At 42.2% G+C, this 13,908-nt stretch overlaps 1 protein-coding gene across 1 annotated transcript; it reads right to left on the bottom strand.

Annotated features, from left to right (window-relative positions):
• On the bottom strand, positions 5,526-7,114 carry LOC104720359 (BAHD acyltransferase At5g47980-like). The gene has a single exon (XM_010438277.2). It carries the CDS (start codon positions 7,040-7,042, stop codon positions 5,960-5,962), a length of 1,083 nt encoding a protein of 360 aa, XP_010436579.1. The 5' UTR covers positions 7,043-7,114; the 3' UTR covers positions 5,526-5,959.

Genomic DNA, 13,908 nt, shown 5'->3' with positions numbered 1-13,908 from the left:
TCTTAACAACATCCTTTAGATTCGGGTTCAACCTCCTCTGATGTTCTACCGAAGTCATTGATTCATCTTCTAGATGTATCCTATGCATGCAAAGATCTGGTGAGATTCCTGGGATGTCATCTAGTGAATACCCTAGAGCATTTCTATACTTCCTAAGTTCACAAAGGACCAAAGCGGTCTCTACATTGTTTAGTTCAGAGTTCACTATCACGGGGTATGTAGAGTTAGGACCTAGGAACGCGTACCTTAGCCCGGCTGGAAGTGGTTTTAGCTCTACCTTTGGAGCTCTTAACTCGCTCCAAGGACCGTCCGCTGACTTTACCGGAGCATGTGCTCCGGAATCCGGAGCAGGTGCTCCCTCGGCGGATTCCTCCCCTGATTGGTTCTCATCGTCTAGGCTGGCGTAAGCTACCAGTTGCTGGAACCGTGTACCTGCATCCAAAATGCGTGTAAAACCATCAGCTTCCTCATTCAAGAATCCATACTTACCCTCTGCCTTTGTCAAGGCAACCTCCAACGGGTCGAGAGTGAGAACTTCATCGGTAACCTCATGTGCAACCTCTGAACCATCATCAACCACAAAAGTCTGACCATCTATCATAGGTTTCTTGAGCAGCTTATTCATCTCAAACCTTGCGATCATATCCCCCAGCTGGAGATCGATCGCTCCCCCTTGCACATCTATAATCGCACCAGCTGTGCATAAGAATGATCTACCTAAGATCAGGGGGTCACGTGGTTCTTCTTCAAGTTCCAGAACCACAAAGTCTGCTGGTATAAGCGTGTCCCCTATCTGGACATGTAAATCCTCCAACACTCCTATGGGGCGCTTGGTGGATCTATCCGCGAATACTAACGAAATCCGTGTAGACTTGAACTTCGTGTATCCCAGCCTTTTAGCCACTGAATATGGCATAAGGTTCACACTGGAACCTAGATCACAGAGGGAGTTTGCAAAAATCGTTTTACCGATTCTCACGGATAAGACAAATCGCCCTGGATCATCTCTCTTCTTTAGCACTTTGTTTTGCAGCACAGCACTGCACTCTCTTGAAACCATCATCACGTTCTCTTCCTCTGACACTCTCCCAGAAACTAACCCTTTCACATATCTCTTCAAAGCAGGTATCATCTGAACAGCATCAGCTAGGGGTAGTTTTACCGTCAATTCTCTCAACATCTCCTTGCACTTTGCATCCTCCAAATCCTTGCGAGATTTCTTAGGAGGAACAAGGTAAGGAACCCTAGGGGTGTACACGCGTGCAGGAGGTACCTTAGTAGGAACGATCTGATCGGGAGTCTGGAGCACGTGCTCGCTGGATGGGAGCACATGCTCGCCGGATGCTTCGGCTTCTTTTTGACTCAACGGTGGAGTCTCAGCAGCATGTTGAGGAAGGTATTCTTCAGCAATACCCTTGCCCTTGTCAATCCTAGCGGATGGTGCTTCTCTAGGGGGTAACTTCTTTCCTCCCCTTAGCTCAATCGCATTGACATACTCGTTCCGCGGGTTTGCTTCCCCTTTTCCGGGCAGAGTCCCAGGAGTTCTTTTCACGGCTTCAGCAGTCTGTGCAACCTGAACATCAAGCTTCTTCACATGTGACATTACTGCCTCATACTTCCCATTAAGGTCATTGTACATGGTATCGACCTTAGCGTTGATTTCCACTGAAGCTTTTTGTTGATTCACCAAGAGTTGTTGCATCATGTTTTTCAGCTCATCTTGAGAGCTGCTAGCAGGTGAAGATCCCAACTGCTGGTTGGTGAAAGGCGGTGCTTGCTGAGCGCTTGTATATGCCTGCTGGTTCCCCCCTTGGAAACGGTTTTGAGTGGGCACAAACTGTTTGCCTTGGAAGTTGTTTGAGAAGGTTTTCTGATAACCCATCTGATTCTGAGCTCCTTGCTGCGGATACACCTGATCCTGAGGGTTCTCCACGTTGGTGCTTCTATAGGACAAATTCGGATGGCTTCTGTAGTTCGGGTTGAAACCCCTGTTCTGCACAAAACCTTGCCCACTCACATAATTAACCTCCATCGTTTCATCCTCTCCATCACAAATCTCCTGAGCTAGCGGCATGTCTCCGGTCTCATCGACAAAATGGACAGTTTTCTGGCTCCCCTTCAGAAGAAGGTTCACCTTGGCTGTCAACTCGTCAATCTTTTGCGTATCGACACTGTTGACCTTCACGGACCTGTCATACTCAGGAGCCTTGTTGCTGGAGCTTGCAGCTAGGTTCTCAATCAACTGATATGCTCCTTCCTTAGACTTTGTCATAAAATCCCCATTGCTGGCCGAGTTGAGAGCGTTTCTGTAGTCCCAGTTAACTCCATCATAGAAAATGCCCAGAATCTGTTCATCACTGAATCCATGGTGCGGACACTCTCTACGGTACTCTTTGTACCTCTCCCAAGCCTCGCAGAAGGCTTCTCCAGTGTGCTGTTGGAACGATGAAATCTTGTTCCTCAGGGCAGCGGTCTTAGCCTTGGTGTAGAAATGGTCCAGAAACGCAGATCTACACTGTTCCCATGATGTCAGAGACCCAGGTGGCAATGACTTCAGCCAACGTGAAGCTCTATCCGCAAGAGAGAAGGGAAAGAGCTTGCACTTCAGAAAGTCTGGCGGTATCCCATTTGAACCAGTGGTGCTACATATCTCCTCAAAATTCTCGATGTGGTCCATCGGAATCTCAGCTGGGAGACCGTGAAATAGGTGCTGCTTCACTAGAGAGATCATCTGTGGCTTGATCTCAAAATCTTGTCTCGGGATGGTGGGAGGAACAATCGCCGCTCGGTTGGTGTAGGACACATGTAGGTTGTCCTTGTCCCCAATGGACGGTTGCGGCGGCGCGGCTCTTTCGTGTTGAGCACGGAGCAACTGCCCCAACTGTTGTCGAAGTTGCTGCAACTCGGCAGCCATATCCTCATTGTTTCTGTTGTCACCCATGTTGACGGATTGAAACTTTCTGTTCTTGCGGTTTGTTCTTTCTGCCAAAGAGAGCTCTGCGGCTGACAAAGCAACTAGTTCTTCGGTGTTGTTTCTTCTTGTAGATCTTCTTGACATGCACCTGAAACACACGCAAAGAAGAAGCAGAAAGACAAATCAGTAAGGTCTTAGTCTAGTAATTTCGCCGAAAACCAAAGGTAAAAATTTGGTCCCCGGCAACGGCGCCAAAAACTTGATACACAGAGTTTTAAACCCTATTTTCCTACTGCAAGTGCACAGCAAAGAAGTAGTACTTAGGGGTCGAATCCCACGAAGACCAAGTTTTACTCTATGGTTCTATTGGTTCAATTTCAAGCTAAGACAATTCAAAGTTGGGTTTGTTTGGTAACAGTAACGCGATTAAAACGGTATAAAAAGGCAATAAGCAAAACACTAGATCAGGGGTAATTCTCGGGAATTTCAGAGATAGCAACTAAACAACTATTCAGGGCATAGATTAAGTACCAGTCTAGAACTCAAACATAAATATAAACTGATCCACTGTCGTGGTATCAATAACTCTATCTGATCGATTCTGTGCGGAAACGCGGAGCACATGCTCAGACATCCGGAGCACATGCTCGGCGGTCCATAAACCCTAAACTGTCGTTTGAGCCCAGAATCGCAGACAAGCATTAAAGAACAGGAATGATAAGTTCACAAATCACCTACACATCAACTTTCGCAGGTCTAGGATAATTTGCCCACTAATGTCTTTTCTAGCAACCTATTACACTTTTGATGAATAGATAAACCTAGAATCATAGATTGGGTGATCAAATCAACCTAAGCATTAAGTCTAACAATAGTGAAGACAATCGATTATATAAAGCCCTATTTGTGTTCTGTTGCTAACCCATGAAACCCCTTTTGAAACCCCTAATCTAGCAAAGAAAACTACTCAGACATAGAGAAATGAATCATAGCAAAAGATGAGAAATTCAATGACATAAAAATAAAAAGGGTTCAGAGAATGCTTCACAAGGTAGCCGCTCTTCTCCCTCTCACAAAAACGTCGCTCAAAAACAAAAGAAAAAGGTATATCCCTCTCTCCTAAAAACCCTAGGTTAAATAGCATACAAGTAGAGAAAAATAAGGAAAGATTCCAAATTCAAATCTCCCTATTAAAAAGCGATCTCAGCCCTCTTTCTCTCACAAAGGATCGCCTAAAATAAGGGGAATTAGGCAGGGAATCGGCGCCTAGATGCTTGCCACGTGTCGTCATGAATCCGTAGAGTTGGGAGCATGTGCTCGGAAATCGGGAGCATGTGCTCTTGGGTCTAAAATCAGCTTTTCTGCTCAAATTCAACTCCTTTCTGCTCTGATTGCTCATGTTGTTCCAATCCTTGCTTTTAGCTTCCTAGCCTCGTATTATAACCTGAAAAAGACTCAAACAACTACAAAACTATCAAATAAACGGGGTCAAAGTGAGTCAAAACCGTAACATATCAGTTTCTCTGGTAGGCGGGTTTTCACGTGAACCAACATTCATCTCATATGCTTGTTTGTATCCAGAATAGCTCATTTTCCTCTAATTTCCTCCAAACTGTCCTAAACCCTGTAAAGACTCGATAAAGAACCAAAAAACTCCAAAACACACTTTGACTCAATAAAAAGTATAAAATAAGAGAGAAAACAAAGACTCAAAACCGATAAAAACTCCATATATAATTATTATTATTTTTTGCTATTTTAAACCATCCACAAACACTTGCTGCTTGTAGGAAGGTTCTTTTGAAATTCGACGATTCCAAACAGTACAAAACGGTTTGTATGATTGGTATCAACCGCAACATTTGCAAATGCAGTGCCTGCGGAAGATAGCGGGAGAACCAATCAACACTTTAGTAAGCCACATGTTTACTTATTGTCCATGAACCCAACTCGCTTAGTATATCCCTCGTCCATTCCCGGCCTGTTGGTCCACCCACATCCATTAGCCTGTTTGCTACGTTCGGGAGGTTTTAAAAACTTTTTACCAACCTTACAAATCACTATGTTATTTTTTCTTTTATCTTCTCCTAACTTGTATGATTCTAACAATCACATAATGTAAGTGTATGGTTCTAACAATCACATAATGTAAGCTAATAATTTGTATAGCATTGTTTCTACTATATGCCCACATATTGTAGCAGTTTAATTTTGTCACACTTTGTACCTAAATGATCATTTAATCTTTATCCTTTATATTTATCTCTTTCGCTCATTTCTTCAAGTTTTTCATTGGTGCTTGTTATTTTATCATAAGTAATTACTCTTTTTAGTGTATGATGGCCAATGCGCGAGGTAGAATTGATTCTTGATGTAGTAGTTTCATTTGAACTGCACACGTACGTATACGTAGCTACACTACATTTAGATTAAGTAATCAATACATATCTTAGGCATTTCACGTTTGTCAGAACAGTGTTTTCAAAATGCTTAGTTTGTACAAGCCTCGAAACAACCAGAGCCATGAACCGTATCATAGCCTATTAATTAGAAACTAAGAAACAAAAAGTTAAAAAAAAATTGAAGAGTTTATTTAATTTGTAATCGGAAATACAAATTTGACAAATCAAACGATGAATAAACCATATAGTACAAACAAGATCAAGGTCATGAACACATATATCAACAAGAAATTAAAATGATTTGTTCACTTTATTCAGATCACACCATAACACGTAAAAGCCAAGAACTTAGTAAATCCAGCGTAGTGCAATTTTTGATGTATATTGAAGTGCGATTGGTAGTAGCTAGTCTTGTTTAGGTCAAGACCGGGGGATTTAAGATGGCATAAGCAAGCAACTCTTGGTCACTGACGAATACGGACATGTCTTGCTCAGGTATGCTTATCCATGCTTCTACGCCATCACCTTCTTTTGAATCAATCAACACGACATACACAAAGTTGCCGTTATTCGTTCTTGACGGGCAACCCATCCAGACCGGGCAACCCAATCCAAAGTCAACCTTGTAGAAAGGCTTTCTGCACTAGCTAGACATTATGTAGATGTCTGTGTCCGGTACATTGTAGTCTCCTTCGTTCATCAAACTCAACAAGCTCTGACCAAGTGTATTGCTTTGGAGATTCTCTTCGATCATTTCGTTGAATCCTTCTTTGGCCTTCCTTAATCTGGCCACGATTTCGGGAATCTCCAACTCCCTATCCGCGTCTTTCTTGAGACCGAAACCTGTTTGTAGGTTGCCGATCGCGTTTTCTGACAAAAGAGTAGATGGAATCCTAGGCCGCAAGTCCATGGCCTGAGACATCATCGCTTGTCTTTGACTTACCGAGTTAGAGCGTGAGGATCTTGTGGCACATTTCCAGAGAAGTGACATGATAGCTTCAACACGTGTAGGTACAGGGACGCCTTCGCTAGCAGCCTTGTGCCTGAGTTCAGCAAGCTTGGAGGGTTCGAAGACGAATCTTTTGATTATACTTTTGATGTCAAGATTAGATCCCTCTGATGGGAACTGTTGAAACATTTTATGAGGAGGCGGAAAAATGGTAGTTTCAGCGAACTCAATAGTGTTTACGGCCTTATCGTTTGACTTCCCCTTGGCCGTGGTGGTAGCCCAATCATTAACAAATATCGCCAATGAGGTTGCATCACAGATTTTGTGAGAGACAGAGACAGAAACCGCCACTCCTGATCCAGACCCGAAGAAAGTGACCTTGACACTCAGCAACGGCCACTCCCCTGGAGAATCTCCTGGGGCTAACTTTGGGAGGAATCCGTCAAGAGAGTCAGTGTTTAGGTTTCTCAGGAAATGAGGGAGAAGGAGATCGCTGTATGCTTCGCTAAACACGGCTCCTTCGTCGTTACAACTGATGGAAACACCTTCTATTCGTCCAGCCAGTGGATAGAAGCGTGACAGAGTCTCGGCCAGAGAGCTTTTCAGTTTTCCCGAGAAAGTCTCCGGGACGTAATCGCCAGCTTTGTAGAAGAAGACTGTCGACACATAGACTGGGGGACAATGGAAATCAAGGATGGAGAGTTGAAGGCGATCACGAGGTGATGGTGAAGCAGGCTTAATCACTTCTCTCCCCGTCACCTCTAGCTTCGCTTCCATTGTATTCTCTTTAAGACCTTAAAATATGTAGTGGATTATGCTTTGTAGAGGTAGTTTTTTTTTTTGGTGAATGCTTTGTAGAGGTAGTTGAATGTAAGAAACTATGATGTATCAAAGATATCCTTATAAACTGTAAGATGTTTAATTTTCAACGATATGATTTAAATTTTGGCCATCACAAAATTTTTATGAAAAGGAATTCTTTATGGGTTAATAAAAATATTCATGGTTAAAACATCTTTGTCTATCCGGGGATTTTATTAAAATAATAATATTATAAAAAATTATTTTATTTTATATTTTATTATATAAAGTATGGTTTGAAAAGTTACTAATTCATCATCGTGACACGTATCAATTTTAAAAGTTATTAACTCATAAGATCGTGTTAAGTGTCAATTTTATACAAATTTTTAATTTTTAAAGAAGTAATCTTTTAAATCAAGATTTTGATACATGTAAAAATTAATATTTAATAGAAAAGATTTGAAATTACAACAAAAAAAACAAAATATTTTGTTTTAAACAATATTATTAATAATGTAAAAAGATAATATTATCAAAAAATTACAAAAATTAAAAAAAGTAAAAAAGTTTTTTATTAAATAATTATAAGAAGATTGTATATATATATATATATTATAAGGTTCGGAATTATAACATTATTTACTTATTTTTAATTTTAAGTTATTAATTATACATTTTTTTTTGTCAATAGTTATTAATTCTACATAAACAATAGAAAATGGATAAGGGAAATATACAGTTAATTATTAATTCTAAATTTTATAAATATTCACTTCTATGATACTAGGATTTTTGTGTGTCCTAGCAGGTTCAATTAACTTTATGCAGTTGTAATACTTAAGGTGTCAATCCAGTTGGGAAACTTTACTATCACTTAAGATGCAATCAAGATTTCACAAGTCAAGCCAATTCAAAGAGAGTATTTTTATCTAACAATCCTAGAATGATGAAAATGCAAAACGAAAATGAACTACAGAACTAGAAACGAAAATGTATGGCCAGAAGTAAACAAGAGTAAAAACGAAAACGATTCTAAGCATGAACAAACGAATCAGTCTCAGGAATGTAATATCAATCAAAAAAATAAAAGTCCTAAGGATGAGAGTAATTGATGTCGGTGGAGTATCCTAGTCTACAGAGTGTTTAACAAACGACAAGTAAACTATCCCTAAACAATGAACATCACAACTTAGCTAATCCAATCTCTTGGCAAAAGCTACTTAGACTCAACCACTTCCATACCTAGCTCTCGCTAGAGAAACATGGTCGAGCAAGCAGGACAAACAAGTTCATTCACGTCAACAAACATCCTAGACAACTAATCTCTTAGGCTAGGAACCTAAGTCTCTAGCACTAGTTGGTCAGACATTTCATCAAACACCTTTTGGGTGTGGAAATGTCTTGAACATAGTTCTAATAGATCAGAGAGAAACTAGTAATTCTAACACTAGTCCAGAAGGGAATCATACAAATCAAAGCTTAAACACCCTACATCCTAAGATCCTCCACCTAGTCTATCCCATCCCTAAGAACTCTAACACTACTCAGATCCGGAAATCATCACCAAATATGCAAACCCAGAAATCATTGAATCAAGCATAGTAAGATAGATAAAAATGAGAAAAACAACTTTGTAGAAGAAATCAAGTGCAAAAATTGAATAAACTCGGAGATGTCGGATTACAAGTCTGAGAACGTTTTTTGGTGGCTAGGTCAAACCTTAACGAAAAGAACTAAAACGAGATAAGATGTCTCGGCAAAGACTTAACAAAATGTATATATAGTAGTCCAACATGGAAAGCCCTGAAACTTAAAACGACAAGGTAAGGAGTCGGTTTGGGAATTCCCTGGAGCGTGTGAGATAAAACGTCATTCTTCCTGACATGTGCAATCGAGTCCGTGCGCGTCAAGTGGAATGCAATGTCATCGTGTCTCGACCTAGGTGGCTTGAGTGAAGTCGACTCGAACGGTGATGGTGTTGGCTCGAGCGGGTGGCTCGAGTGAAGTCGAATCGAAGGACGTCGACTCAAACGGATCGAGTGGGTTGACTCGAAGGACGTCGACTCGTACGGATCGAGTGGTGGGTCGAGTGGGTTGACTCCAACGTCTCCTAGACACCTGAAATACTCTGAAATGCACGATGTATGCAAAGATGATGCAAGAACTACCTAAATATGCAAAATGTACAAAAGAGGCTAGAAATTGATGCAAAACAACTAGTTATCCTAGCTAAATGCATGAAAACTACATGCTAAGAAGAGACAAAATATAGACATATCAACTCCCCCAAACTTATCCTTTGCTTGACCTCAAGCAGACAATCAAGAACAAAGTGTGGAAGAGATGTGTGAAAATGGGGTCTTAGAACCTAAAACATGCTGAATAAAATAGTTAGAATCAAGGTCCTTGTTTTTAGTTCTATGATGCATGGTGAAAGGACTTGATTAAATTTTTTTATTGAAACGATTCAGATATTTAATCTACACATGCAATCCTATCAATCATTCCCTTTAACATTCAAGCTATGCAATGTCTTTGGAGTCATTTGGCTAGGGTAAAAGGTCAAAGACGAAGATGGTCTCCTTCTCAAGTGGTTTTATCAATACAGAATAAGGTTCTTTCACGAAAAGGAGTTGAGCTTAAAAGAAGGCTAAAAGTTGAAACAACCTGATACACACAAGAGCAGTGCCTTATCTACCCAAAGGTCCACAAGGAAACTCAGCCCTAACATTCTAACCTAGAAGTTGGTCCTATCTCTACCCTTCGTCAAAAACATCATCTCAAACCTTTTACACTTAGTCTTAGGAGGAGTTCACTTCTTTTCATTCTAGCGATTGGGAAATCGTTATTATAACTATGGTTCCTTTTCTTTTCTTCTAAGGACTCTAGACATCTTAAGCATTTTTATTTCCTTTTCTTTGTCTAATCTTTTTATTTCATGCCCAGAACCAATTACTCTTTTTACTTTGCTTAACCCAAATCCTTTACTAGACTTGTAAACTTTGGAAATACATCCCCCTCCTTAAGACTTTCCACCTTTTACTTTCTGCACAAATACATACCCAATACCCAAAATTGAGTTCTCACCTGGTCCTACTAGTCCGAATAACGCGAACTAGAACTACACAGGATCCTACTCTTGTCGGTTAGAACCTAACACTTTCTAACATGCTCAACTCGAAAAAGGCCTGACACTCAAGAATACAATTGGCTTGAAAGAACGGTTGGTTAAGGGTGCGGGAAACTGTTCCAAAGATGGGAATCAGCTACTTGGATTGACAAGGATGGTAAAAATGTGAAAGACAATCCAAGTATGTATATGGTATCCATGATTTCAACTTCAATGCATAACAAGATAAATGCAAGTCAAGATTAGGTTCAGATAGATAGGGAATGATGTCAATTCAAAACATACTTCAAACAAGGCTAGAATGAAATTTCGAGAATTCAAAACCTGGTTCAGTTTTACATTTCAAATTCAATCAACAAGCATCAAATAACTAATAACAAGGGCCTTGATCCTATCCTATTGAATTCAGCATGCTACCAAGGTTAAAATCATCATCAACCCCTATGCCAAATGCAACAACCCAATATGAATGAAACTAGACTCAATCCTAATATGCAAGTGCAAACTACATGAACACTCTGTTTTTGTGGAAATTTTCGAAATTTTTCAAATTTTCATGGTTTTTCTATGCAAATAGATGGATGCAGACTCAATCATGATATGATGCAAAAATTTGAAATAAGAATCACAAAAACAACATCACATACATCATCTCAAACCCTCCCCCAAACTTAAATTACACAGTCTCTTGTGTAAGAAAAATTTGCAGAAGGATTTGAGAATCACAACAAAAACAATGAAATGGTATATACAAAGGGAAGGTGTGAGTACCTCAGTAGTAGAAGAAGGAGTCGGAGCTCTCCCAAGGAGTTGGTGCGTGATACTGACTCTGTCCTTCACCTTGTTTGGGATCTGCGGGAGTGGCCTCAGCTGGTTGGTCGACTTGCTGCTCAACCGCTTGTCTGTTCTGATAAGTGTTCGGCTGCTCGTCGCACTGCATGTCGTCGACTCTGGACTCACCATGGTCCGATACTAGCGCAACCACCTCGGTAGGCAGATAATCGCCTTGATGTTCGAACTGCTGCTCAACCTCCTGCATGCCCTGATAATCACCCTGAGCTTCATCTCGCTGTTCAGCCTCTTGCTCAGCTTGAGCTGCAGATCGACGCACTGATCAACGACTGGAGGAGGCTCTGAGACCGCGCAAACCTTGTCCCCTTCTCTTCCTAGATTCATGTGACGAGTGGCGTGAAGGGACGGGTGTAGGCTGACGCTGCCGAGATACATATGAAGATTGGCGAGATGGAGAATGGACTGGAGAAGGTGATCGTTGGTGATTTCGCTCGAGGCTCGCGGAAGCACAACCCTGCGTGGGTCTGGTGTCCTCGGGGACAGACCTAGGGATGGCGGTGGTGGATGTCGAGCCGCGGAACTTACGCATGAAGTTCGTGAAGGTCTTTGTGAAACTGCTGAATGCCTTCTCTCTTGCCTTCCCCCATCGCTGAAGCTTGTTGAGGCGTTCATGGGCTGCTCTGTCCCCTTTGGCCATTCATGGTTCTGAGTACTCCTCAAAGTGGAACTTCTCAGGGCGGTACTCAACTGCGTTCTCCTCCATCGGACCAGCTCCTGCTTCCGAGATGTCGACATGTTGCTCCTCAACATCAGAATTGTATATTGTATCCGCAGGAGGGATGAACTCGATATGCTCACCCCCCAAGATCGTAGTCAACTCAACGCAAGAGAGGAGTTATCTCGAGGGTCCGCGCATAGGATGCACGAACTTGTAGAGCAATCGTCCAGATCGATCATCTCAAGCTCGCCATACGTAATGTATCCCTTAATCTCCTTGACGTAAAATGCATTGGAAACCGCCTTCTGGAAGTAACGGAACACTGGGCTTCTCAGGTTCATCGCCTTTGTTTTCGATGAAGTAAATGTCGAGGCACTTCCGATCGTTGCCCAGAGTGCGGATACTTCGTTTCTATCGAACTGAGGCGTAGTCCCCGTTCCGCTGGGAAATCCAAAGATCTCTTCGATGGTTCTGAAAGGAAGCGTGTAGAACTGGCCATGAACGCGGAATCTAATATAGCCCAGACCTCCATCAGACATCATGCCAGGCTCATCCGCATAAAAGTGCATCTCCAGAGTAACTGAATTGTCTCCTCTCTGTATCCACTCTTGGGGGTGTTCATAATTCTCTCCAGATGGCACTGCCGAAATAGACACTGAACATCCTCCCCAATCCCTAGTAGCTCCATCGTCTCAGGATATGGATATCTTGTTCCACTTAACTCACACTGTTGGAACAGCTAGTAGTACTCTTTGGGATTCAACTTCGTCTTAGATGCTCTTCGTCGTACAGATTTCCTTGGCTCTTGTTCTGAACGTAACGCAAGTTTCTCCTGTTCATAATCGCTGCCTTCGTCTCTTGAGTGAGTTTTTGCCGGTCTCTTCCCATGACTCTTACTCTTAGAGAGCGGTTTGTCTGGTCTGCTTTACCCCGCTACTTGTTCTGAACCCACAACAACTTCATCAACTATGTTCTTTATTTTTAGGAAACGCTTTGCCATGGGCTCTGGTGATGAGCGTTCCCCACCAACACAACCATATGCCTCTCTCATCTCGTGTATAAGCTCAGAATTTTTTTTGTTTCTCTGAGACATATTGAACTCAAAGCTAAACGTTAATATGTTAGTGAGCAGCTAACAAGAGCAATTAATAAACTTAGAACTTGAGAGTGGAAAGGGAAGATGAAACCGCTCGACTTGGTGTGATGAACTTCTTGGTTTAGTCGATTTGAGTTGAGGTTGGTGATGGCTCGAGCGGTGTCGGCGAGATGTTGGAGACGGGGTGAAAGGTTGCAGGTGGAGTGGAACTACGACGTTGAAGACGGCTCGATTGATGATTAAGACCGTGGATCGAGTGACTGTATGAGAACGGCTCGGTTGATGCGTGTGTGGATGGCTCGAGAGGAAGAGTTACGCGCGGTGACTCGAGCAAGGTCGTCTCGTGTAGATCGAGTCGTGTGTTGCAGTGAAGAGAATGCAGCTCGAGTGTACTTCGATGGTGGATTGAGATGTTAGCTCGACTGGGACGCTGATCTCCGAACTGGTCGGCTCGAATGGTGAGAATGACGAGTTGAAGACGGTGTCGTTCGAGTTGCAGCTCCGCGCCGGTGTCGAGATCGACGTTCGAATAGAACGTAGTGCATGACTCGAGCGGCAACTCGAGGTGGAGGGTCGAGTCGAGTGAGTTCGCGAGTCTGCTCGAGTCTTTCGGTCTTGAAGGACAGCGAGACTACGGTGAGACGACGAGAAGACGACATACCTCCTCTGCGTCAGATAGCTGCTCGAATTCCTCTGGTCCATCCGTTTCTCTGTGGGAGTCTAGCAGATTCTTGTAACAAGTGGTCTCCTCATTCAGGAACCCTTCTTCTCCATCCTTGGTCAAAGCAGTCTTGAGATGATCCTCCTCAGCTAATTCCTCCAACAACTCATCAGCTAACTTATCCATCTCTTCAATGTAGAAGACTTGTCCTCCTATTGTTGGTTCTTCAAAGTATCCTTGATGTCAAACTTCATAATGAAGTCGCCGCCCAGATTAAGATCAATCTTGCCATTTCTGACATCAATGATGGCTCCAACAGTCGCCAGGAACAGTCTTCCTAAGATCAGAGGGTTTTTTGGTTCTTCATCCATCTCCAGAACCACAAAGTCAGTTGGCACTTCCACGTCTCTGAACCTGACAGGTAAGTCTTCCAAAATACCAT

The sequence above is a fragment of the Camelina sativa genome, chromosome 10, assembly GCF_000633955.1.
Source record: "Camelina sativa cultivar DH55 chromosome 10, Cs, whole genome shotgun sequence".
Taxonomy (NCBI): Eukaryota; Viridiplantae; Streptophyta; class Magnoliopsida; order Brassicales; family Brassicaceae; genus Camelina; species Camelina sativa.
Note: the sequence above shows the minus strand (reverse complement) of the source record. Positions and strands in the feature narration are given on the sequence as shown.

Bases quoted from the DNA above. Each gene is read 5' to 3' on its own strand.
- LOC104720359 (XM_010438277.2), bottom strand. From the start codon at position 7,042: ATGGAAGCGAAGCTAGAGGTGACGGGGAGAGAAGTGATTAAGCCTGCT.